Source organism: Ctenopharyngodon idella, chromosome 24 (assembly GCF_019924925.1).
Source record: "Ctenopharyngodon idella isolate HZGC_01 chromosome 24, HZGC01, whole genome shotgun sequence".
Lineage (NCBI taxonomy): Eukaryota > Metazoa > Chordata > Actinopteri > Cypriniformes > Xenocyprididae > Ctenopharyngodon > Ctenopharyngodon idella.
This window is the reverse complement of record NC_067243.1, coordinates 3376388-3404094: the sequence shown is the minus strand read 5'-3', so window position 1 is coordinate 3404094 and position 27707 is coordinate 3376388. Positions and strand designations below refer to the sequence as shown.

General features: G+C 40.0%; 1 protein-coding gene across 50 annotated transcripts in view; it reads left to right on the top strand.

Annotated features, from left to right (window-relative positions):
* LOC127507802 (deleted in malignant brain tumors 1 protein-like) overlaps positions 1-27707 on the top strand; it is a 163932-nt gene that overhangs the window by 955 nt on the left and 135270 nt on the right. For all 50 annotated transcript variants that reach the window (XM_051885174.1, XM_051885191.1, XM_051885208.1 and 47 more), the window contains exons 2-3: positions 20930-21002; positions 21125-21151. In XM_051885174.1, coding sequence (XP_051741134.1) covers positions 20951-21002; positions 21125-21151 — 79 coding nt within the window. In that variant the 5' untranslated portion in view covers positions 20930-20950. The remainder of the gene's footprint in view (positions 1-20929; positions 21003-21124; positions 21152-27707) is intronic.

Below are 27707 nucleotides of genomic sequence, written 5' to 3'. Positions count from 1 at the left end.
TTTTTTATTCAAAATATTCACAAACTTTTTATCTAGGCCTATATCATGAATTATATAATACATTCCGATTGTAAAATATGTGGAAGTGAATGTGTTTTGTCACGCAATGAGTTTGCACCGCAATTCAGAGCTGTCAGATTCATGAAATTTGAAATACATAAAAGTAAGTGGCCAGTGAACTAGGAGAAGAATAGAGTAAACTTTATTGTTTCATACACAATGTGTATCTGTATTATTAAAACACTTTGTCAAATTATATAATTAAAAGTAGAGATCGACCGATATGGGTTTTTCTATAACCGATGCCGATGTTTAGAGGTCAGGGTCAGCCGATGGCCGATATGTGCTGCCGATTTTTAGGGCCGATATCTTGAAGTTTTCCCCTTCATTTGCATGCTAAAATGTCACACTAATAATAAGTGGATGCACAACATTTCTAAACTTAACATCATTTATAGAACACTGACTTGATTTACATAAAAGTTTTAGAGCATTTATCAAGCTGAATTTTTCAAGTGTGTTGGAACATAAATGTAAACTTAAATATACATTTAAATAAAATACAACTTTATAAATAAAAATCAATTAAAAACTTTGTCATGTTGCACAGCCTTGTATGCAAGAACAGTGCTAAACTCTTAGTGATTTCTGACATTCTTGACGGTTAACGTTAGACAGGTTTAATGAGGATAATAACTGTGCGACATATATATATATATATATATATATATATATATATATGTCGCACATAGTCATTGGTCGGAACACATCATTTTATTAGGCTGATGTCCATTTCGCATTACACAGTTGATGGAAACATACGCAGATGCGCATATTCTTGAGCTGAATTTTCATTAATGCAAAGTTGGATGAAAACCCGGCTATTGTCCGCATCAAACCATGGTTCCGAACAAATGTCATACACTTCTGCGCAGTGGCGTAGCACAAATCCGCGGGGGTTTAACCAAGAAGAGGAGCCAATGGATATCACACAAGAAGCAACGTGCAAACTTTGCGGAAAAGTTATGCCGGTAAAAGCTTAACCTCGGTCAGTATTCAAAGTGAAAGTAAAAGTGACGGAGCTGCCTGACGCTGCATTAACGGAGCATTTTCTCTCAGAGACGAATTTTAACATAATATGCTGATAACGGTATATAACTGTCTTAATTTATTCCATTATTTCTCTTGTTGCCCGTACATATAGTGAAACAAATGAGAAGAATAGTATTTCGTGTTAAACAGCTTTTTTTTGTTGTTGTTTTTTTTTAAGTTGGTGCTTGAAGTAGCCTAAAGCTGCTCTTAATTTTCATTTATGACTGCAGTGTTAGGAAATATTATAGACTGTTAATAATTTTAATTATAGGTCTAATTCATTGTATAATAGACCTAAAAAATGTTTAAAACATTTTCAAAGAGGAGCTGATAGCCTAATCTTTTATTATCCTCACAGCACGTCAGTTATGCGGTAATGCGCTGTGAAATTATTGCGGGGCAAATTTATTATAATATTAATTTATTAATAATAGTAGCTTACCTAATAGTAATAATAATAGACTAGAAGAATGTAACAGGCTTACATTAATTGGAAATGCCAAATCCTCTTAATATTGACAATATTTGTCGGAGTAATGTAGCCCTCAATCACGCTGCAGTGTTTGTGAGAGCTGCCGCCTTCTCCACCACAAGCACAGAGTGAAATTCTCCGACTCCGATACAGGAAAAATAAAACAGAACTTATAACTAATATGTTATGTATGGCTAATATGTTAGCAAGCAAGCTGCTGGTAGTTTTGGACTACAGACCTTAAAGTTAACTACAAGTAAGCGAACCTTCAACCAGCTGTAGCATTATGCCAGTTCCCGACGGTTCTATGCTATCCGTTGTTTCTTTTACTAAGTGAAGCAACACTTCATAGTTTACTAGTAATATATAGTAAATATATGGCCATAGGACTTTGAAATATCAGAATTTAAGCCTTAGGCTACCTTTATCTCCCAGTACTGTTGTTAAATCTTCCAAAAGTTTCAAATCACATGCGGCAGCAGCACATTCCACCGCGCCAATAACACAGGGCTGCCCGCGGACGTGCCTGGCTTTAAATCGGTGCTACTAAACACGGATATCGGCCAATGCCGATATATTAAAAAAAGACAAATATCAGCCCGATATATCGGTCGACCTCTAATTAAAAGGATTATTATTGCAGCTTCCATAGACATCAGTGTATGGAATTTGAATTTAACAAACTATAAATGTCTTTTTATATAGCCTAGTACTTCATTGAAATGTCTGTTTAAATGTTTGAAACCGAAAATAGACCTGATGTGGTTGAAAACACTCAATAGTTGTGATATATGACTAGCGCTGAGTGTGTCCGGCTCTAGCTCAGCACCAAAGCACATTTGAATTAAGCAGTGATGCACTGAACGTTCTAATAACACCAGTGTGATAGTGTGTGTCAAAGAGTTAAAATCAACCCCATTTCAGAGAAGGAGGGGGACAAATTGAAACTGAGGGGGCAATGCCCCTTTTTGCCCCTCTTGGCGCCGGGCCTGAGTCGGACCAACAAGATCTAAAAGCTGTTGAATTTGCTGCCATGGCAGGCATTTTTTTTTTTTTTTTTTTAAGAATCGCAGCTTCTGACATGGAAGCCAGGGGACTAAAGTTTTCACGGATGAAAGAGTGCACATATACTAAAAGGCGCAGTGTTTGATTTAGCACAACTATTCAATGTATCCCTGCCATAGTTTGACCAAACTCCCCACCACAATCATTCCCTTTAAATAGACTTCTAAGCCTTTTTCTGCAGTAGTCAGCAACAGGCGGCCCGCGGGCCAAAACTGGCCAAAACTCACGCCCGCAGCCAGATTATTTTGATAGCGGCTGGCTCTGAAATAGATCTGTCATGACAGCAACAGTTACTAACAATCACTTCGTCTGTAGTGATTTTGCCTTCAAAATAAAAGTACGAGAAAGTTTTTGCAGCAATGTTTATTTTGAGATTAATTGAGAGCTTTTAATTTGAAAAGTTCTGAAAGACATTCAAAAGAGTCTGTTGATTGCTAGACACACCTCTAAAATAGCCATCATGAAATGTGTGGATCCTGCCGCTGTGTGCATAGCTTGCTGTCAGTGCTTCAATTTTGCGCTTTCATGCCTCTGTTTGGAGGCGGAAAGGTCACTTTGAAGGTGTCAGGCTTTGTCACGTGGTGCCGTTTAATTATATTATATTCTTTGCAAACAGCAACAACTTCGTTGGAGATAAGACACACTGGCTTTGCATTCACAAAACTAGGTAGGATGAACGCATAGTTGTCTTTCCATTCTTCTTAGTATGCCCTATTTTCACTAGTCAACTTTCCTCTTTAGACTTTGATAGTGCCATTTTCTCTCACCAGCTAGCTTAAATGTTAACATCACTCTGCACATGACGTAATAGCGTACCTCCAGCACACAAACAATTTTAAAAAATGCAGTTTAGTGTTATACCTCTGAAAAGAGGGAGATGAACAATCATAAAACTTGCAGATGTTTCCCCACTGCGAACTTTATGTAGAATGTTTTCATAACAATTGACAATAAACTTTACAAAACAGCATCAATGGAGATACTTGCCAGGCTACGTGTCACTACTCTGCTTTATTCATTTATCCTGTGTAAAACTCGGACACCGCCACGCAAATGTGGCTTTTTGTTAATGACTGTCCTACTACAGGATTTAACACAGAGTAACAGCTCACACCAGTTACAAAAGACACAGGCAATTCTAGTTGCATTTTTCATCAATTAATTTCTTAAATGATCCCTTGACTATGTTCTGGCCCGCCATCTAGTGGCGATTTTTTTTTTTTTTTTTTTTTGGCCTGATGGCAAACTTACTTGCTAACCCCTGCTTTACTGCCTACTGGTTTGCCAGCTGATGTGAAGTATGTAGATTATGTAAATAAAAAGCTAACAACCATCAGTGTAATGACAATTTTATTCTTTGCATGAAAACACTTAAATTAGCCTAATTGAACACTGGATGTATTACAGCTTCAGAATTATATTCGTATAGACTGAGATGTAAAGAAGCTTTTTGCACAGTGGTGGCCACTAGCGGAGTGAACTGTCAACAGTGAGAAGGTAAAGCTAAGAGTGGTCCAGATCAACCTTAAGTTATGAACGAATGACTTGCAGAAGGTATACTTTACTAAGAATGTTCTGGAAAACACATATTAACATTAAGGTACAGCTTAAGGAATAATTTAAGAAGGACATAGAGTTAAGAAGGTTTCGGTTAATTCAGCCCAGACAAATATCTCAAGTTCTTCTGCCTAAGACAGATATACATTTTAGAACTGCTATTACCACAAGGGTCCGTGATCCTTAGGGGGTCTGCAGAGGTACTGTCTAATCACAAATAATTTATTTAAAATTAATTGATTAAAAAATGTAAATATAAGCACCCTCATTTGGAACAGAGATCTCAGACAATTCTGTAATAATATAAAATTACTGAAGAAACAGATTTGGCTCCATTGCTTATCTGTGTTTGCGCTCTGGAGAACGTGAAATGTTCTTATTTGCAATGTGTTTTTGCAGTGGTGAGAAATCACATGCATGTTTGTTGATCTCTGGAACACAATAGACAGTTAGTCAGAATCCACTCACCACTCAAAACACTGGAGTTGTTGTTGTTGTTTAGAACTAAATTTTAAATGTTCACAAATCATCTTAACAAACAAGGACAAAATGTAAGTAAGAGATTCATTATGCAATGTAGACATTGATTATAATGCAACTTTGTGAGATTTTGAACTGAGATTGGCCCGTCTGTTTTGGGTTTTGGTTCACTTTCATGGTTTCATTTATTTTATTTTGAAATTCTTAGACATTGTTCCTGTTTCCTGTTTGTTATGTGTTTCCCTTGCTCCTCATGTTTCATGTTCTGATTGCTTCCCTTGTTTAATGTGTCATGTTCTCATTGGTTCATTGTTTTATTGTTCACAGGTGTTTCTTGTTAGGTGTCACAAATCGTAGTATACAAACGCATTAAGATGAAGGGTCAAAAGCAGTATTGCCAATTTAGTGATTTTGTCACTAGATTTAGTGACTTCCCCACGCCTTTTGATACTTTTTTTAGGGACAAATCTAGCAACTTCTTGGACAAACTTTATCTAGATTCTTATTTTGCCTACTGATCTATATTCATATTTAAATAGATCAATGAATTTGCCATTATGATGTCATCTACTGACATTTAGCTATGAGTTTTAGCTACTTTCATTTGAAAGCAGTTGGCAACACTGTTCAAAAGCCTTTAATGTAACTCTTAAGCAATGCAAACACAGGGGTAACATAGACGCGACCGGACCACCAAACACTGAAATCATAGGAACATAAATACTAAGGCAAACAAGGTGATTAATGACAAACAGCTGAACAGAATGACTAATCATAATCAGTAACCATAGTAACTAAAAAGTAGCGGGGAAACTATCTGTCATGTTATCCTCGTCCTTTGTCTAGCTTTGCTTGTGTAACCCATTGTTTGATGAGTTTGTCAAGCCTGTTTTGTTCATAATAAAGTCTGTTCAATTCAAGTCATGTTCTAGTCTTCAAGTCTATGTCATTGTTTTAGTATGGTTTGTTTTGCATACTTTTTCAAATAAACTGTACATGGGTTCTAATGAAGACATAAACTTACAAAATGTCTTTGTGAATAAAGCAGACACAAATTACTTTTCTTTGATTTTTTTACAGCTGTGACAGGATTAATGTTAGTCTGCTAGCAAATTATTTATCTGACAAAACAATGTAATAACCTATACTTTCAAACATTATGATTGATTTTATGATTGAATCATTATGATTAAAGTCAAGGTTTGAATAAGATTGAGGTTCACTAAAAATATAATATGTACTACTTTATTCCCATCCATCCATCCATCCATCCATCGATCAATCATCTTATTGCTTATCCAGGAGTGAGTCACAGTGGCAGCAGGCTAAGAAAGGTATCCCACACATCCTTTTCCCTTGCTTTTTCCTTCCTCCAGTTCCTCCTTGGGAACCCCAAGACATTCTCAAAATGGGTCTGCTTCAGCTTTGTTTCCGCAATCTTGTTCTTCATTACCCACAACTCATGACCGTAAGTGAGCATCAGAACATCGGTCAGCTAGTAAATTGAGAGCTTTGTCCTCAGGCTCAGCTCACTCTTCACCACAATGGCCCACTACAATGCCACATAGACCTGCCTATCAACCTCATCATCTGACCTAACTTCACTTGTGAACAAGACCAAGAGATAATTTAACTCCTTTTCTTGGGGAAGCAACTCACCCCTAATCGAAGAGGACAATCCACCTTTTTCCGGCTGACAACCATGGCCTTAGGTGTGGAGTACTGACCCTCATCCTCAACGCTTCACACTTGGCCACAAACCACCAAAGTAAGCTCTGAAGGTCACAGCCCGATGAGGCCATCAGGACAACATCAACCGCAAATAGCAGTGATGCCATCCTGAGGCCCCAAATATGTCTAATCTGTCACTTAACCTCCCGCACCAACTCCGGCTCCGTCCCCACTAGAGAGGTCACATTCCATGTAACAGAAGATCATTTAAGCAATAAGATTATGTCTGCACATGCCTGCCACCTGTTTTGCATCGCACCAGTCCCCTATACCTCTCCTTGCAGGTGGTGAGCACAAAAGGAGTGAGCCCCGTGAGTCAGAGCCCGGCCATCAGGCAATCACGTCTGAGCTCCTCTCCCAGGCCTGGTTCCAGCTGAGGGCCCCAGTATCCATACTTTGGGCAAGGTCTCTTTTTTGCAACATGTTCTCCAACCAATACGCCTATATAGGTCGTTTGTCACTTTCCTGAAATACGACCCATAGGAGCGTTTACTAAAGTTGGGCCACATTGACAACAAGAAACTTTCATTTTAATTCATGAAATACGACCCATAGGAGTGTTTGCTAAAGTTGCGCCCCTATTGACAACAGGACACTTTAATTTTAATGCATTGTTCCCTTTTATCTGCGTCATATTTCGGGTTTCGCGTAGCTCAATTGGCAGAGCATTGCAATATAAAACAATATGCGATCATGCGATCGTGGGTTCGATCCCAGGGAACGCATGTGCTCATAAAGTTTATATGCACTATAAATCACTAAGGGTAGGTTTAGGGGTAGGGTGGGTGTAGTCACCTTGGTTACAAAGGTAACCCTCGTTCCCTGTACATCGGACAGACCGATGAATAGGAGTCTCGCTAGAGAGGCAAATCTGCTTCAGGTGTAACTAAAACGAGCCAATGCACATTGGCATGCAATCATATGCAACAGCGTGGGTATTTAATGAGCAGCAGGTGCGTTGCATCTTCAGGTTTTTGCTTCGGAGCCGAACAGGTTAGGCAGCAGCCTCAGCAGGGTCCAGCGTCTGTGGCGACGGGACGTACATCTCCTTTCCCTCCTTCAGGGAACGAGGGTTACCTTTGTAACCGAGACGTTCCCATTCAGTCTGTCACGTTTGACGTACATCGGACAGATGAATGGGAATCCCTACCAAAGCGCCACAGGAGCTGCCCCCTTCCAGCGCTCTGTGCAAGCCTCCTGTACCCCCTTGCCTGGATGGTGGGACCAGGCTAACACAGAGAGTGTCGATCACTGCTGTTCCCCAAAAACCCATTCAGTGAGGCTATTGGATAACACTGGGAAAGCGTACCCTTTCACTGGAAAGGGACGCTGCGGAAGCCACATCCTTCCCCGAAGGAGTTATGTGGAGAAGTACATATGGACTAACCCCGTAGGGCTGTACTACATATGGAAGAACTGGGGTGACTCCAACCCGATGAGAGGTGAGTTCTCCCAGAGGGAAAGACACGGGCTTCGTTTAGGAGCAACCGTGGAAAACACATATGGGATCCGTGTAGGGTCACACATATGGAACCCAGCCTAAATCCGGTTCAGCTCAAATGAAATTATGAATTAATTTATAGGGAATTAGAAAGTGTCACCGAGCAACTGAATCGTCCAGCGTTCATTTGCTCGGGCTGTAATAAGCTCTTGTAGCGGATATGAATATCCAACTATCGTGAAAACACTATTTAGTGGCAAGGTAACATTAAAATCAGCAGTTTAGGACAGTAAATTTACAAGCACATAACAAGACACTTCTTTTAAAAATCTACAGGAGACTTTGATTATTCTAACACATAAACTAATTTCGATCATGACAACTCTCGGAGTGGATTAAATTCAAGCAGCATTTATTGGCATGGGGCATGAAGTATACATGGCTTGATTTTGGCGTACGGGATCTGCTACGCTGCTGCTGCTACTGCTGCTGCTGTTGCTGCTGAGCAAATACAAATTTGTTCAGCTTAGTCAAATCAAACAACAAGGAAAAGGCTGCTGCAAGAATGGTAGAACCCCGTAGCAGATCTCTACAGGTGGCGCTGGGGAGGAGGAGGGATAACAGCGCTTCACATTGCGCAGCTTGTCGATCGCAGGCTAGGGTACGATATATATGGTTGTGTGGATTTGGAATTACTTCTGATTGGCTGGTGCTGTGGCATAGAAAGAACCAGTCAGCGCTCGGTTAGAGTTTCTTGACTGAACTTTGTATATCTAACACAAACACGCACACACAAACACATTCATACACGTTGCAGAGAGAAAGGAAATTAGAAAGAAAATGTTTTAAGAGAGAATGAAATGATGAGCATGATTAGCAAAATATGCATTTCATAAGACCTTACCTGAACGAACCATGAATCACAGTAATTTAATGCACCAGTTCAGCTTTAGGATCTGGAGGTACTTGCTTGTTGTTTGTCTTTGAATGTGGATCCTCTTTTCGGCGTCCTTGTCTTGGAGAAAAGGGTTTTCCTGAGTCAGGTAAAAAACAATCACGTTCGGGCGTGCTGGCAAACCAATGAAGTCTCTTGTCGTGGTTGGAGTTTAAAGTTGAGGCGGCAAAAGTCGTTGGTTAAACTTTGCGGCAAAACTTAACTTAGAACACGAGGCTCTCAACGGAAAAGATAGTTAAAGTAAAAGAAAAGGAAAGTGAGTAAGAAATTGGATGGCTTAAATGAGCTGCTCGTTTGTCCTTCGTAGTCTTCTTTTTCTAAGCCATATTATTCTGTTGTCTTCTTTGTTCTGTTCTTACTATATTCAAGTCTTAGTTTTTTTAGTCTGTTTTAGTCCCTATTGTCTTAGTGATGTGACCAGGGGTTAAATTGGGCCAGGGCCATCCGAGGCCGAGCCCCGGCACATAGGCTTACCAGGGCTCTACATACGCTTGTCCGGGACAAGTGGATTTTTTGAATTGAAAGAGAATTTTACTTGCCTCCTGGCCAGATAAGTAGCTTGATAAAAATGTCAATAACAACTAAAACGTGAGAATGATTCTCTGATTTGATGACATTTAGCTTAAATGGCGACTGATAGTGGATAGTAATGTACTGGCGGTGATAGCCTATGAAAGGGCCATATTGCGCTGTTGAAGCTTGCGCGCGCAACCTCTTGAGGAGAATTAAAAACAAACGACACTGCTCACACAAAGAAACTCAGTTATCATGTTGCAATAAAAACTCAATATGTGGGTTTTTTATAGCCTATTTACGACATATGATAAAGTTAAGCATCACACGACCGAAAGTGCTGATTTCCTGAATATCACCTCGATTGAAATTGTGACACTAATTTCATACAACATTTTAATAAACAAGTAGTTAATATTAATCACTTACATTTTAGGTGCAATATTGCCTGATTTTTTTGTTCTATTGTAGTAGCGTAAATAGTTCCAAACAAAGCAGAACCAGCACATCTCGCAGCTACGCTCAGCTGTTTCGAATGATTCAGCGTTTTGAACGAATCGGTTGAGTGAAGATTCAATGGCCCATTCATAAACAACTGCTTCATTCTTGAATGATTCAGCCTTTTGAATGAATTGTTTGAATAAATGACTCAGTGGGTCACTTATTAAGACTGTCACTGGCCGCAATCTACTGGCGGTTTAATTTCATGTTTAAATTAACCACCAACATTTCTTATTTGTATATTCAAAAATATTTAAAGAATCTCATAACATTATTGAATGCAGTTGTACTTTTTCACTGTAAATTATTTAATTTGATTGGTAACAGCCCTATAGTGTCTTATTATTTTAATTTAGGCTATTGTAAAGGCCTTTATACAGGTTAGGAAAATGCTCTCAGGGTAAATATCACAAATATGCAGATTTAAATATGAGAATATTGCTTGACACACAAAAAAATGCAATTTTTTTCCAGACAAGCCAGACAATTTACTTGTCCAAAGGACAAGCACAAAACAAGACTTAATGTCGAGCCCTGTATTTTGTATTTATATTCTCTCCTTTAATGGTAGCATCACTCTTATATTTGATATTACTGACACAAAGGAGAGGGCACATGCCAAGAAAGATTTTATCATCACATGATGTAGCTTTATACACTGCCAGCATCTAGAATGATTTTGATCAGCATTTTAGTGTTCATAGCAGAGGGCTCTCTCAACTTGTTATATTTTACAGTTTGTCAATTGATAACATTTTGTAGTCTTTGCATACACATGCACCCCTCGAAAGCCTGAAACCACAGAGCTTATGCAGCTTAAAGTTTATGCAGTTGAAAGATGTTTGATAAGTCCGTTTCAAATTGTTTTGGAACAATTTGGTGCAGTTTATTTTAAATCACAGCCTCTGTGATTTTTCTTGTGGATTTTCAGCTGTGTCACTCGGAGGTCACTTAGAAGAAATAGGCCTGCATTGTCTCTTTTCATCTGGGGATCAAAGACTCTTTATCTTTTTGTGGCTTAAGTTGTGTTGTCTTTTCACCCATTTGGTCACCCAAATTGCTTAAGTTTGCCCCCCCTTTCTTAGCCAGGAAGCATGCATGCCCATAAAAGTACTTAGCAGGGAGAGTGCCGATAGACAGACTGGAGACGCGAATGACAGTTTCTCTGAGTTTGGGTCCTGTGTGTTAATAAGACTTGTATGGAATTTAGTTTTGAAAGAATCATCTGAATGATTAATTTGTCTGGTTCGTCCATGGTTCCTACACGCCCCCCAAGGAACCTGATGACCAGGTCGTGCTTACCAACAGACTTGCCATCGATGTGATCATGGTATGCGGATATTGCGGCAGCATGAACTTTGAGGGTGGAGGGAGACAGCCTACACTCCAACCCTTGCTGCAAGAACGAAAGCATGACTCTGATCGAACATCTTCGGGGGTCTTCTCGGTGAGAAGAACACCAGTCAATGAACAGGTTCCACTTCAAGGCGTAAGCACGTCTCGTAGACGGTGCATGTGCCGAAGTGATGGTGTTAAGTACCTCAGGGGGTAAGTCATCTAGAACCTCCGTGCCCTGTCCAGGGACCAGACATGGGGTTTCCAGAGGTCTGGACGCAGGTGCCAAAGGGTGCCCCGTCTCTGAGAAAGAAGGTCCTTACTCAGAGGAATGCGCCAGGGAGGGGCTGTCGCAAGGAGCGAGAGTTCCGGGAACCAGGTCCGGTTGGGCCAGTAGGGCGCAACTAGCAAGACCTGCTCCTTGTCCTCCCTGACTTTGCACAAGGTCTGTGCAAGTAGGCTCACTGGGGGAAACGCATATTTGCGAAGGCCCCCGGGGCCAGCTGTGCGCCAGTGCATCTGTACCGAGTGTTCCCTCGGACAGGGAGTAAAACAGCTGGCAGTGGGAGGTTTCTGGGGAGGTAAACAGGTCTGCCTGAGCCTCTCTGAACTCTCTCCAAATCAGCTGGACCACCTGAGGGTGGAGTCGCCACTCTCCCAGCAGCGTAGCTCGTCGGCCACATGGTTAAGCACACCGGGGACATGAATGGCGCGAAGCGATCTCAGATGCTTCTGACTCCAAAGGAGGAGATGGCGGGCCAGTTGCGACATGCGACGGGAGCGTAGACCACCCTGATGGCTGATGTACGCAACAGTCACAGTGTTGTCCGTACGGACCAGCACATGCTTGCCCCATAACGGCCCTTTCAGGCGGCTCAGGGCAAGACGTACTGCTAACAACTCGAGGCAGTTGACATGCCAATGCAGCTGGAACTGCATGCCCGTTGTACATGGCACCCCAGCATCTGTGAATACCACAGCATGCCAGGACACCTGCTCTAGAGGCACTCCTGCCTGAAGAAACAAGGTGTCCGACCACGGGCTGAAGGCTTGGCGGCATTCGGGACTGATTGCCACTCGGTATGTGCCACGTTGCCACGCCCATCTCGGGACTCGGCCATGAAGCCAGTGCTGAAGTGGTCTCATATGAAGCAAACCGAGTGGGGTTACTGTCGCTGTGGCTGCTATATGCCCCAGGAGCCTCTGAAAGAATTTCAGTTGGACCACTGTCCTGCCTTTGAATGTATTCAAGCAGTTCAACACCGACTGAACACATTCCTCTGTAAGGCATGCTGTCTGTTCGACCGAATACATCTCCATACAGAGAAAAGAGATCCTCTCCACAGGGGAGAGTTAGCTCTTTTCCCAGTTGACCTGAAGGCCCAACTGGCTGAGGTGAATGAACACCAGGTCCCTGTGTTCGCACAACTGATCCCGAGACTGAGCTAGAATGAGCCATTGAGGATGCGAACACCCTGTTCTCTAATGGGAACAAGGGCTCCCTCCACGACTTTCGTGAAGATTTGGGGAGACAGGGCCAACCCGAAGGGCAGGACCTTGTACTGATATGCTCGGCCCCTCGAACGCAAAGCGCAGGAATGGCCTGTGTCGAGGGAGAATCGAGACATGAAAGTAAGCATCCTTCAGGTCGATTGCTGCAAACCAATCTTGGGGATGGATTTCTGCGTGAGCATTTTGAACGGTAGCTTGTGGAGGCTCCGATTCAAAACTCGCAGGTCCAAGATCGTTCGTAACCCACCGCTTTTCTTGGGTACAATGAAGTAGGGACTGTAGTGTAAGGAACCCCGCATCGGCCCAAAAACGGAATCCGACGGCCTGGGCGAATGTTAACGCGTGTATGTCTTTTCAGCGCATCTGTGAAGTTCACTTAATTTCACTCGTTTAATCTGACTCCAATTTTAAATGATTATTATTCTTAGGTTTTGTTCCCAATTGGAAATTAATCATTTGTTATGTATTCATTTAGATTTTTGATTATTCTGGATATCTCATAATTTCAGTTATTCGTTTATTACGGTCTCATCATCGCTTAGAGAATTTCACATCGGCCGACTGCGTTCTCACGGACATAAATTCGCCAGTTTATGATTCTTAGTCAGAGGGTGCAGAGTTTACTAATGCATTTGAGTCGAACCGCCACATGCTTGTTCATACAAAAATACAGTTTTCTTAGTCACGATACTGCAACTTGCTAATTCAATAACAGACAAACTCAAAAAGTCCCATGATGTGCCAATATGCTCCTTTCATGGGGCTCTCTAGCTTGACCTGTCCTGACGCAGATTTACGGAAATGACGGACTCCAATAATCTACTGGTCATAATGATTTCAGAAGAATCCAGAGTAAATCAAATATAACATTTTATTTGTCAAGTAAGAATGTATCATGTCAATTTCATAGTTGGACAATTAGAAGCCAATTCAGAAATAATAAATGCATAACATCAATTGAAATGCACATGCACACAGTGGTGGATTAGTGTTTGAAGACACTTGTCCATCACTGTGTGGGGGTCTCTGGCTACAGAAGATCCCCCCTGACTGCTTTGCACTTTACCTTATATACCAAGACCAGAACAAAAGGATTGTAAATTTTTATTACACCAACACCTGTTTTGGGGGGAGAGGAGTGGGTTTTCAGAAGTGACACCACCCAAAAGGAGGACAGAATTCTCCTTAGTTTTCAATCTTTTTTCATAATACCAGTGACTGCTGTGAAATTGAGACCATTTTACCAATCGCACTAAGACATTTAAAATGATACCAAACATGAAAGGAAAAAACAATAGATACACCAGATACATTATACTTCTTGGAGAACTTTCAGTGACTGAGTCAGGGAGAAAGGAAGGAGGGTGTGTGTGTGTGTGTGTGTGTGTTTTGGGGGGAGGTTGCATCCTGTAGATGTGTGAGGGCAAGGCGTTGTCCTATGCTATTTCTTTGAGATCTTCTCTCCAGATGAGTTTTATTGCTTTATTGCAGGGTGCTTGATCTCAGTTTTTGTCTTAGCAGGAAAATCAAGTCTTACAGTAGAACCCTGACCTCATATCAACTGGAGGGACCGGCTCTATCGCGTCCTTCATCAGTAGGACCACAATCTCCGCGCACAATGGGCATCGACAGCTTTCACCGCAGTAAAGTGAACACCCCTGAACTTGGGGGGACGCCAAGCAAATTGAATCGCATAGCCGAGCCTGACGGTCCGAATGAGCCAGCGAGACAGACTGGGGAACACTAACCAGGCTCGCAGAGACCGTACAAGCGGGATCAAAGGGACCGTAGGCGTACCCGCAGTGGGGCAGTGAGGTGGAACGCAGGGACGTGGCTCCCCGAAGCGGGGTCTGAGTATGCTGAGCAACACCTACCTGGTTCCACAGTTGGACAGAGGGCACAGGAGAGGCTTTGGTTGCCTTCTCGAACCACGCGCTGCTGCCTGCTGGCGATAGAAGAGGTGGACGAGAGTGGAGAGGTTTTTCTCCTCCCACTACTCTCCGAGCCCTCTTCGGACCCGGAGATGAAGGAAACCGCTCTTTTTTAAAAATTTGGGTACCAGAACAGAAACAAAATGAAACACAGGATTTACCACCCGGCCCTCCTCCAGAGGAAGGTATGATGCGGTCACCATCTCCTGAAGAGCAGTCCCATCCATCTCCGGGTCGCCCGTCCTAGGGCCTCTTGTTCTTGGCTTTACCGCCCTTCTTAGCGGGAGCCTGGACAGGCTGGGCACCCCACTTGCGACCGTCTCCATGGCGCCGCTTGGATGGAGGCTGCTGCTGCGGCGCGGGAGCAGGGACAGCCGCAGGGGGGCACCCTCGGCGATGAGCAGGCTGAGGTGCTGCAGGTGGAGGATGGGTAGACCCAGCAGCTGACCGCCGCGGCAGGATGTGGCTGATGGCCTCAGACTGCTTCTGTACAGCCGAGAACTGCTGGGCTGAAGTTCTCGACCCCGTTGCCGAAGAGGCCGGTCTGGGACACGGGGGAATTAAGAAACCTGACTTTGTCGTTATTGCCTCATGTCGGCCAGACACAGCCAGAGATGGCGTTCCTGGACCACCATAGTGGACATTGCACGACCCACTGACCGCGCTGTAACCTTCGTCGCACAAAGTTCCTGAAGAACTTGTGGATCATGACAACCCTCGTGTAGGTCCTTCAGTGCCTTGGCCTGATGGACCTGCAACAACTCCATAGCATGTAAGGCGGAAGCGGCTTCCCCGCAGGCCTGGTAAGCCTTGCCGGTAAGATCCAACGAGTGCTTACTGGCCCGGGAAGGGAGAGACGGCTCCCCCTGCCAGGTGGAGTTAAGACACAGTTGCATAGCAACGATCGCAACTCGGAGATGGTCATCTTCCCACAATGGGTATATGACGCATCCACGAACGCTGCCTCAGCATGCTTTAAGCCCAGACACGCGACGCAGCGTTTGTGACCATCCCTCGGTGCCAGGTAACGACCGCATCCAGAAGCACACAAGTAGAATGTCATCTTTAAAAAGACGCAAGCTTTACTTGTGTAAGCTCTTTTAGGGACTTTATTCCTTTAACTCCCTCGAGTCGGAGGTATCGCCGGCGATACCACCTCGGTTTTTTTCTTACCAGTGTTTCTTACCAGACTCAAAATACTCTGTCAATGTTGCACATACAATTAAAAGTTATACACCATTTTAATCTGTGAAATATCTTCTTTTATTTGTGTACACTCAGATTAAAAACAATGTTACGAACCCCTCTTTAAAATCTAGGGGTAAGTGTAACAAAAAAAACATGGAAAGAATGAGAGAACTGCCGTCTCCAGGTCCCAGGGCAGATACAATAAGGCTCAATACCACAAGATTCAAAATAATAACAAGATTTGTTAAACAAATGGTAGAAATTAACAAAAGACTTCAGGAGGGGAGAGACCAAAATAACAAACAAAAGGATTCTTAAAGTTAAGGGATAACTTGCCTACCAAAAGAAAATAAAATAAAAATACAAACACAATTTCCTAACTCCCTTTCTGCATAAACACAGGAGAAAATATGGTTCTAAAATAAAACAAAGGCATCCACCTCCCTACAGAACTAAAGAAAGACTTAAAGTAACAAGAAAATTAAAGCAACAAAATAGAATAACTGATGGTAAACTCTTAAATTAACTGGAAAACTCAGTACTGCTCAGATTACACTCAAGTCTCAGGATTGCAAAAGTTAGCTGAGACACTAGACAGTTCAGGTTAACCAGTCAACTGAAGCACACTCAACTGTTGTAAAGTATTAGACATACACCAGTTAGCTGAGACACTTCACAGCTCTTTACCTGAACAATACAAGCAAAATAATATACACAAAAAAAATACAACAGGTCTGGGACCAGAAGATGGTAGTATCTCTCAGAGGAAAGCCTCAGTCTCTCTCATGGACTGAAGTCTTCAGATTCATTTGTACTCCACCCAACGAGCTGCAACAGGATTCAGGTGGCACTCATGAGCCTGTCAAGCAGACAGTAGGAGGAGCAAGAGCAGCACTGAAAAAAAAAAAAAAAAAACAGAGCACACAGGGAGAAAAACAAAACAAAAAAAAAAAGATACAATCCATAATTCATAGAAAATAAATAAGATAAATTCCTACGTCCCTATGGACGTAACAAACAAAATGTTGTGCTTTTTGTAAAATAAAGAAAACTAATATGATGCGTGATCTGTCGTCTCCCTCTGAACAAAGTCCAATCTGATCGTTCTCAGAAAATGAACTGTAACTTAGTGAATACTAATCACAAAAAAACTTATGTCTAAAGAAACGTTGAAATGTCAGGTTTTAAATCGTGTAAGTCAAATTGAAAACAAAAATTCTCTGTTTATGTAATCTGTATGAAAAGTGAGCCATGTCAGACGCCCGTGATTCAGCTCATTATCCGCTAATGCGGCCACTCCCACGGAGCGAGCGCTATTCAGACGCAAATTCTAAGGCAATACATATATACATCGTCTCAACAGTGTATTTATTGTCTTGAAAAGTGTTTATCTGTATGTTATAGGCATGATTAGCGATCTCTGGAAGCCTCTGTTAGTTCCTGGAAAGTCACATGGTATGCCTGTTCTTCTTTAGAGTAATTTGTGGACTAAAGGTGCATAGAGCACCCTTCGGCTGCAAGTATGAATTGAAAACACAGTATCCAGTGCTCATAGTGATGACAATATTGAATAAATATTACTCCTCTGTATAGAAAATTGACATAAACATGAGAATCCATCAATATTTCTCCAAATGTGCATGCTTTTAAGCTAAAAGGCTATATGAAATGCCATAGAGGTAACATTAATGTTCAGATGCTTTGCATCACAGAAATACATTTTATTTTAAAGTATATAATAGAAAACCATTATTTTAAATTGTAATAATATTTCACAGTATTGCTGTTTTTTCTGTATGTTTGATATACACCATGATGAGCTTGAGACATGATCATAGAAGGTTTTTTCACAGCCAACCTGACTGAAAGAGCTCATTGTTATGCAGGTCATTAGAGGTCATTATGCGAATCCTTTGTCTTCTCAGGTGTGAATCACAGCATTATTCATGATGATTCACACCTCCATGCATACTGTGTTTCTTGACAAAAAGTGTCTTACAAAATTTAAATATCTATATTGTTTTATATGAACAAGTAGGCAGGATAATTTTTACATAATTTTGAAGCAAAAACTCTAGTCTACAACCTCCAATACCCAGAAGTCTTGTGAACACAGATTTAATATATTTTTTGGTCTTCTTTCAGTGACTTAAGTTTTTTGTTTTTTTTTTCAATAACCACGCATAAACATTATTCCTTCAAAAAAACAAACATGTACATACATGTTCCTCACATATTATTGTAGCCTAGTTCATGCTGAATACAGTGTAATGACACTTTTGTCATTAATATGTTTAAGAACAACTGAAAAAAGCACAAATGTCAGGGCATGTCAAAACTTCTCCAGGGCCCAAAAATCCTCAGACCCCAGAGGGTTAAATATGCTGTAAATAAATAAGCACGCAGTAAATAAATAAGCACGCAGGGGAACGGCCGCGGCAACACACTTACCAGCCATAAAACCGTTTTTTTTTCAGCGCTCAAAAACGCACCGTACCGGCTGTGAGAACAGCCTTCTCACGCTGTCAAAACAGCTATTTGCTCAATAAAGGCAAACAAAACGAAATAATAACAAATCGAAACCAAAGAGAGGACTTTGACCCCGCTGTTGTGCTGTACACCCGCATTTGAAAGAGAAGTTCAACCCCAAAGCTTGACTCGTCTTTTACCAGACACTTGCTTGCAGAGAACAGGAACAAACACCGTTCGGCTCTGAAGCAGAAAGCTGAAGATGCAACGCACCTGCTGCTCATTAAATACCAACGCTGCGAGGCGAGCAGCTGCTGCATATGATTTCATGCCAATGTGCATTGGCTCATTTTAGTTACACTCAAAGCAGATTTGTCTCTCTAGTGAGATTCCTATTCGTTGGTCTGTCCGACATACGTTGAACATGACCGACTGAATGGGAATGAGTTTTGCTAAATAGAAATAGGACAAATGATGTAAAAAGTTCACACATTGCATTTAAATGAACACGCATTTTGATTTGTAACAACAGTCATACGTCATTTCACGACAACAGACGTAACACAACACTGTCATTATTTTTACGCCAGCTAGAGGGCGTATGACTTTAAAACGTAAATATAGGTCGTAATAAGGTGCTTGAAAAACAACCTATAGGGCTTTTTGCCTTGGGAGCCCCTACCAGGAGCCCCTACCAGGAGCTAATGCTACAGACAACACAGCTCCCAGGGTCTCCAAGGATGATTTTAAGAAATTTAGATTATCCTTTATATAAAGAATTTCAATTTAGATCATTATATGTTTAGATCATTAGTGTGTAAGCAAGAACAACTTTCTTTATGATTCTGATTTTCTTTATTAACCAGTATTCATTCCATCTACATGCACATCTATTCAATAATAATAATAATACATTTTATTTATAATGCACTTTTCTAAAACCCAAAGCACAGCAAACAATAGCAAATAAAAACAAATAAAATACATAAGTACAATACAACACAATAGAATACCAATCGTGACAGTCTATATAAGTAGTTTTAAAAAGAGTTTTTAGCAGCTTCTTGAAACTGGCTAATGTGGGAGCATCTCTAACAATAAGAGGAAGTGTATTCCAAAACCTGGGTGCAGTAAAAGAGAAAGCTCTCTCCCCCATTGATTTTAATCTACAGGCTGCTAAAGAGTAAGAGAATCAGCAGACCGAAGGGAACGAGAAGACGTGTACAGGGTAACTAAGTCACAGATATAAGAAGGGGCTATTCCATGCATAACTTAGTAAGTTAGTGTGAGAGTTTTAAAAACAATATGCGACTGAACAAGAAGCCAATGCAAACCACAAAGAAATGGAATATGTGTAAGAACATATTCACTCATAACAGAATTGTTGCTGAATTCTGGATATAATGCAGTCGTTTGATTGATTTAGCAGTTAGAGCATTACAATAATCAATCCTGGAAGTAACAAATGCATGAATAAGCCTTTCAGCATCAGGTAGAGTGAGGTAAGGCCTAATTCTTGCAATGTTTCTGAGATGATGGAATGCAGATTTTGTAATACTCTTAATATGTGAGTCTAGTGTCAGATGAGTGTCAAAAATCACACCAAGGTTACGAGCTTGAAGAGAGACACCCCTTAAGAACAGATATTGGAACTGGGTGGAGAGTACATGTTGTATGCATTGCCATCACTAATTTCAAAATCCAATCAATAGTGATTATGTTAAGACTGGAGAATGCAGTTTCAGAAAAACTGAAGTTTCCATAAAGAAACTAAGAAACGTGTTACACTCCTGCACAGAGGAACAAATTGGTGCCTTCATTTGGTGCAAGAATACTGTTGATTGTCTTAAAAATCTTGGGGTTTGCTGCACCTTCTCTAATGATAGACAAGTTTTACTCTGTTCTTGCTGCTTTAAGTGCTTCAGTGTATTGACTCAAATGTTCATCATACATGAGCTGATTTCTTGTATTGGCGGTCAAGCTCAGTGGTGTATCAAGGGGATGATTAAATAAATGAAACAACACGTTGTCTCCTGGGGCTAACACATCCAAAGCAGATAAAATAATAGTAATCAACAGTTTCAATTGAGATCAGACATGAGAGACTATGAAAATTAATATTCTTGACATTTCTAAAACTAATGATCCTTTTTTTTTGAGCACATCTTAAAAATGTAACATTTAAATTAAAAGTTAGAAGCTTATGATCACAATATTTTTAACAATATTTTATTATTATAATAAAGTGTAAACATTTCTGCCTGAATGGCAGCTAAACATGTAAACATTGATCTAATGACAAACACAATAGGCATTGAATGGGAAAACTAGTTTAAGGCATTGTTGAGTGATTAATTCTAGATTAATTCATGGTCTGCCCACATTAATAAATAAAAGCAATGATCAGATTCAGCATCACTGTATTCTGGAAAAGCTACTAAAAAGCGTTCTTTCTTTGTATTTATCGCTGGTAAAATTTCTTTTCTGTATTTCATCCCAGCTACTTTTAAAATACTAATTATTTTTTTGTGTAAATACACCAATGCTTGTTCCGAAGGTTGTATTTGCAATTTTTCAAGTTTTAATTTTTTAAATCTTATTTATTATTTAATATGTTTACTTCTAAATTGCCATTTTTTTATTTATTTAAATTGTATTTATGTGTGTTTGTGCATATAAATGTGCAGGTGCAGGAGGAGAAGTTTCTCATGATGAAGTTTCTAATCTCACCGTGTGTGTCTCTGCTGCTGCTGATTAATGGTGAGGGTTTTATATCTCTAACAAAACAGAAGTGTGACCAAGAATCTGGTATTAGAATGACACATATATGTACAATGCTTTCCAATTATTAAAACATAATGTTTATATTCTGTATTTGACAGGTGGAATAATCGATGGACAAATACCAGGTAATTTTCCACGCTACCATTAACTATAGTCTTAAATCTTCCTCTTGGAACAGTATGCCTTCAGCAATTTCTAAAAACTTCTTAGTCTTGTTTCTCCAAGACTGTGTGTTCAGTCATCTCAAATTTCGGCTTAATGTTCAAGGTTCAATATAAATTAAGTTCAGTTGTCAGCATTTGTGGTACTTTGTCATTGTTTTTACATTTCCAATTGCAAGTTTTACAATTATATATATATATATACAAACCCGATTCCAAAAAAGTTGGGACACTGTACAAATTGTGAATAAAAAAAGAAATGCAATAATTTACAAATCTCATAAACTTATATTTTATTCACAATAGAATATAGATAACATATCAAATGTTGAAAGTGAGACATTTTGAAATGTCATGCCAAATATTGGCTCATTTTGGAATTCATGAGAGCTACACATTCCAAAAAAGTTGGGACAGGTAGCAATAAGAGGCCGGAAAAGTTAAATGTACATATAAGGAACAGCTGGAGGACCAATTTGCAACTTATTAGGTCAATTGGCAACATGATTGGGTATAAAAAGAGCCTCTCAGAGTGGCAGTGTCTCTCAGAAGTCAAGATGGGCAGAGGATCACCAATTCCCCCAATTCTGTGGCGAAAAATAGTGGAGCAATATCAGAAAGGAGTTTCTCAGAGAAAAATTGCAAAGAGTTTGAAGTTATCATCATCTACAGTGCATAATATCATCCAAAGATTCAGAGAATCTGGAACAATCTCTGTGCGTAAGGGTCAAGGCCGGAAAACCATACTGGATGCCCGTGATCTTCGGGCCCTTAGACGGCACTGCATCACATACAGGAATGCTACTGTAATGGAAATCACAACATGGGCTCAGGAATACTTCCAGAAAACATTGTCGGTGAACACAATCCACCGTGCCATTCGCCGTTGCCGGCTAAAACTCTATAGGTAGCCATATCTAAACATGATCCAGAAGCGCAGGCGTTTTCTCTGGGCCAAGGCTCATTTAAAAATGCGGCAAAGTGGAAATCTGTTCTGTGGTCAGACGAATCAAAATTTGAAGTTCTTTTTGGAAAACTGGGACGCCATGTCATCCTGACTAAAGAGGACAAGGACAACCCAAGTTGTTATCAGCGCTCAGTTCAGAAGCCTGCATCTCTGATGGTATGGGGTTGCATGAGTGCGTGTGGCATGGGCAGCTTACACATCTGGAAAGGCACCATCAATGCTGAAAGGTATATCCAAGTTCTAGAACAACATATGCTCCCATCCGGACATCGTCTCTTTCAGGGAAGACCTTGCATTTTCCAACATGACAATGCCAGACCACATACTGCATCAATTACAACATCATGGCTGCGTAGAAGAAGGATCCGGGTACTGAAATGGCCAGCCTGCAGTCCAGATCTTTCACCCATAGAAAACATTTGGCGCATCATAAAGAGGAAGATGCGACAAAGAAGACCTAAGACAGTTGAGCAACTAGAAGCCTGTATTAGACAAGAAAGGGACAACATTCCTATTCCTAAACTTGAGCAACTTGTCTCCTCAGTCCCCAGACGTTTGCAGACTGTTATAAAAAGAAGAGGGGATGCCACACAGTGGTAAACATGGCCTTGTCCCAACTTTTTTGAGATGTGTTGATGCCATGAAATTTAAAATCAACTTATTTTTCCCTTAAAATGATTTTCATTATTCACAATTTGTACAGTGTCCCAACTTTTATGGAATCGGGTTTGTGTGTATATATATATATATATATATATATATATATATATATAAATATATACACACAAACCCGATTCCATAAAAGTTGGTTTGTGTATATATATATATATATATATATATACACACAAACCCGATTCCATAAAAGTTGGGACACTAATAATTAATAATAATAGCATTTATGCTGCAGTTAAGGGGTTAAGCTCACCCAATCGCCCAATTAGTATTAAGAAAAAAATCTTTTTCTTTTTAAACGTCCATGCAAGAACAGAATGTTTCTGACTGACTGACAGTTTCAGTTCATGTCTCTCCTCCAAACTCTGACCACAAAGCCTGAATGTTCTCTCTGAAGGTGCACTCCGGGATGCAAAAAACATACCCTGACCGGTTGCTCAGGGCAGGGAACTTGGAACTGTGTGAACGCCATCACTGCAGAAAGTTTTGTTCACTTCAAGCACGATACACTGTTGTCAAGTTACTGACTGCTACCGTCATTTACCCCAAAATGTACTCCCGTGCCATGAGAACATAGCAAGAACCACACTATGAGTACATTTAGCTTCATTTCAGTCAGGACCACTTGAGTCAAAAATACCATAGACAATTCTTTTAGTCAATTTTTTACATTTTTATTTGCATGTTTGTTAAAATTCCATTTGGTGGTATGGCTCTGTTCTAAATTCCCCATTCTTTTCATGAGCTCAATGAAAGCTAAGTCAGGGAACAGCAGCAGCTTCTGGGGACAACCTCCCATTTAAAACTGGGAAAGCAGCACAAAATCCCCCAATGGGAACAGAGCATGCATCAGTGACAACAGAATGACACTGATTAAGTTAAAAAACAAGTTTAAAGGAGGATCTGGGGGAGGAGGTGGGTTGCAAGCAGCGTGCAGTGGAAGCAGCCAATCAGGCAGACTGAGAATGCATTTAAATAAAGCACCCTGTTTGAAAGTCACCAATTGAGTGCATAGGAATCAGATCAGCTGATAGGGCTGGGTTAGAATTTTGACAATCAGCTGATAGCTGAGCTTGACTACGCGGCCTGCCTGAACTGACGCTGAACGCTTTATTTATAACTTTGTAACTTTTGCCCTGTTGGTGGCATGGGCTAAATGTACTGGCTGATCTCAATGTCAGATGCTGAGTTTGGTTTAAATATGCAAAGATACAGCCTCACTCTTGGCAAACAATATTAAAAATTATTTTGTGCGCAGTAGCAAAAAAAAAAAAAAAAAAAAAAAAATCATGCAAAAACAGTGTTTTATTATATACAAATTGTGCTGGAATACTGAGAAGTGTGATCAAGTGTGTATATTTACAGTAAAACAAAAAACAAAAACAGAGAGGAAAAATGGACATGGGCAGTGAAAAAAAGAAGAAAAAAAAAACCTCTGGCTGACATTATAATTCTAATCTGACTAGCAAAAATGAAAGAGTACAGAAAAGAAAAAGAAAAAAAAATCTTTAGTGACTTAGATGTCATAACTAGACTGCTCTATCTAGCCAAACACAAAATGTACAGCAGGTGGCACACACCCCTAACCATGGTTGTCTGGACAAACAAAAAAACCCACATGTGCAAAATGTGTCACATGACATACTTACCTAAATGATGGGGAAGATGTGATGTATGCAATTGTTTTGATAGAGGAAAACAATATACATTTCTAGTTTCAACATTATTTATTATTATTATTATTTATTTATTTTTTTTTTTTTCTCAAATAAATGATATATTTTAATTAAAGCTAAAAGCAGTGATAACAGGGCACACATTTTCCACACTTCCTGCTGCAAGCTGGCGGCACTATGACATAGATACCTATAGATATCTTCAGGCCCAGACTCTTATCAAACACAAAGTTTGGGGCAGATAGGACATTGTTTGTTTGATTTACAACAACTTCCTGTTTCTAGCATGTTTAGCACTTGCTGACACTTTTTAATATGCTGCAAGGAGTCCATAACAGTGTTAAACATGTCACTTCCCATTGCCCAGCAGGTGGCACTATGACTATAACTGAATATGGGCACGGACTTGTGTTCAGCACAGGACTCTATTCCAGGGGTTCCCAATCACATTCCTGGAGCCCCCAACACTGCACAATTTGTCTCTTTAATCAAACTCACCTAATTCAGGTCTTTAGCTCATTAGTAGAGACTCCAACACCTAAGAAGAAATCGCATACTCTCTTGAGTAGGTACTTATTTGGAAAGGTAATTACTTCACGAACGCTAAAAAAGTATGTTCTATATAGTATAAGTGTGTGCAGTATGAATTTAATCCGGACCTACTACATCCTACATGCTGTCATTGTCATGTGCCCTACCAGCATCAGTTGCATCACTTCACTGCCATTCAAAAATCTTCTCCTGTGGCCTCATGGGATAGTAAAGTGTCCATGGTATGCAGTCGTAGGTCATCCGGGTACTTTTATCCTGTTAACCTTCATGAGGATACTGATGCACTGAATCATTCTTTGTTTAAATTAGTTCTGTTAGATTACTGTTAGATTTAATGTAAATGTAATTACCTTGAAAAACTATACATCATTAAAAAGATCTAAGACTCAAGCTTCAGTATTTGACCTCTATTTTATTCTGAAAAACTTATAGTGACAGTTATGTCTTAATTTGTAAAAAAGGAGTCAGTACCTTTAATTTGAATTATGAGCATCAGCAGCATCCATTGAGGAACAAAAATCCTGTACGGTCGTCATGAAAATGCTTGACAAAACAAAGTCCCTCAGGGCTTTTAGCTCAAAATTGTGCAGATTTGGAGAAATAATGATAGATTCTTACAAGTTTACATCAGATTTCTATAGAGAGGAATAATATTTATTCAATTTTTACCCAAAATGTGCTGAAGTAATCATTATGAGCGCTGGATAGTCGATGCTCTGATGTAGTTTTCAATTCACACTGGAAGCCTGAGGGCGTTTTATGCACATTTAGTCCACAAACGTCACTCGTGATGAACAGGTATATTATGTGACATTCCAGGAAATCTCTTCCATAAAGCTTCCAGAGATCGCTATAGCATGCCGATAGAGACTTTTTGAAAACAATAAACACACGATTGTGACGATGTTTATTTGTGTTCTTCATGCAATTTTTAGTACTTTCATAACAATGGTGTATATTTATAATGCAATGCTAATCGACATAGCCTTTATCAATGTGCAGAATACTATAAAGGAATATATTTTCTGATTTTTTCTGAAGCCACATCAGATCACAGAAGGTTATTTAAAACACTTGACTTGCATTAAAAATTAAGTTTTGAGCAAACACATGGTTTTAATCTCATAAATTGTCAAGTATTGATGGTGTGTTAAGCTAACATGCTAGCTAGCCTTAAGATGCACCTGCCACCTAGCTGAGCAAATATGTTATTTTTATGAATAATTTTGATGAGTAAAGCTCACTGAAATGCTTCTTTTTTCAAGAAGGGCATTTGATACAGTTTTAAAGAAGGTTAAGTGAGAAGTTTGATCAAAGAAATAAGGGATTAAAATGGTGTGAATAGAAAGTCGTCAGTAAATATAATGAAGACAAAGAATAATAATTAGAGCCATAAGCAGGCTGGAGAGGTGTGAATGTGTGCAGGGAAGACTCAAACTGAATGGGGCAGTTTGCACCACAATCAATAGAGATAATACACTGAATGGATGTTTAGAAGATGCCAATAAACGTCAGCATTTTAGAATAGTCTCAAAATAAAATCACATGACATGATCTTGAAAAACATTTAAGAAAACTCTGAGTTTTAGAGTTATCACCTTCAGATTTGAAATAGAACATGGTCAGGCTTTAGCTGCAGTGCATATCTAAATTAAAACAAGGCCAACTTCAGTTTTATTTTAAAAGACATTTCATAAAAAATATATTTCTAATAACTTTACAATAGATTGAATTCATAACTTTTTTTATTATGACAAGAATTAATTCTGACTTTACAATAAACTGAAAAGTGTCTGCTTTCAAATGAGCAATGCTTCATTAGCTGTTTAGTTCTGGTATGCCTTTTTTTTTTTTTTTTCCAAATGCGGGGGTGTTGGCTGACAGGTTATCCTACCCTTTTATGAGTAATGTCACTTCGTACATACTTCATTTTTTGCCTACTATATAGTAGGGAAGTATGCGATTTCGGATGCAGCCCTTGAATTGGGTTTGTCAGACAGCAACTTCCTGTTTCATTTCATTAATAGCATGCTTTAGCACTTAGCTAAGAGTTGCTAACATGTACTAGCAAGTTTGGGGCAGATTATTATAACAGAACATTGATTGTCTTAGTTACAGCAACGTCCTGTTTCATTGCATTAATAGTATGTTTTAGCACTTAGCTAAGTTTTGCTAGTATGTTTCTAGCATGTTGAAAGCATATTTAGCATGTGCTGGCACTTTTTAATATTCTGCAAGGATTACATAACATGGTTAAACGTCACTTCCTGTTGCCAGCAGGTGGCACTATGACTATAACTGAATTTGGGCATGGGTGTGTGTTCAGGACAGAACTCTTACCAAACATGCGAAGTCTGTGGCAGATTGGACATTGTTTGCCTTAGCTACAGCAACTTCCTGTTTCATTGCATTTGTAGCATGTTTTAACACTTAGCTAAGTTTTGCTAGTATGTTTCTAGCATGTTGATAGCATATTTAGCATGTGCTGATACTTTTTAATATGCTGCAAGGAGTCCATACCATGGTTAAACGTCACTTCCTGTTGCCAGCAGGTGGCACTATGACTATAACTGAATTTGGGCATGGGTGTGTGTTCAGGACAGAACTCTTACCAAACATGTGAAGTTTGTGGCAGATTAGACACTGTTTGCCT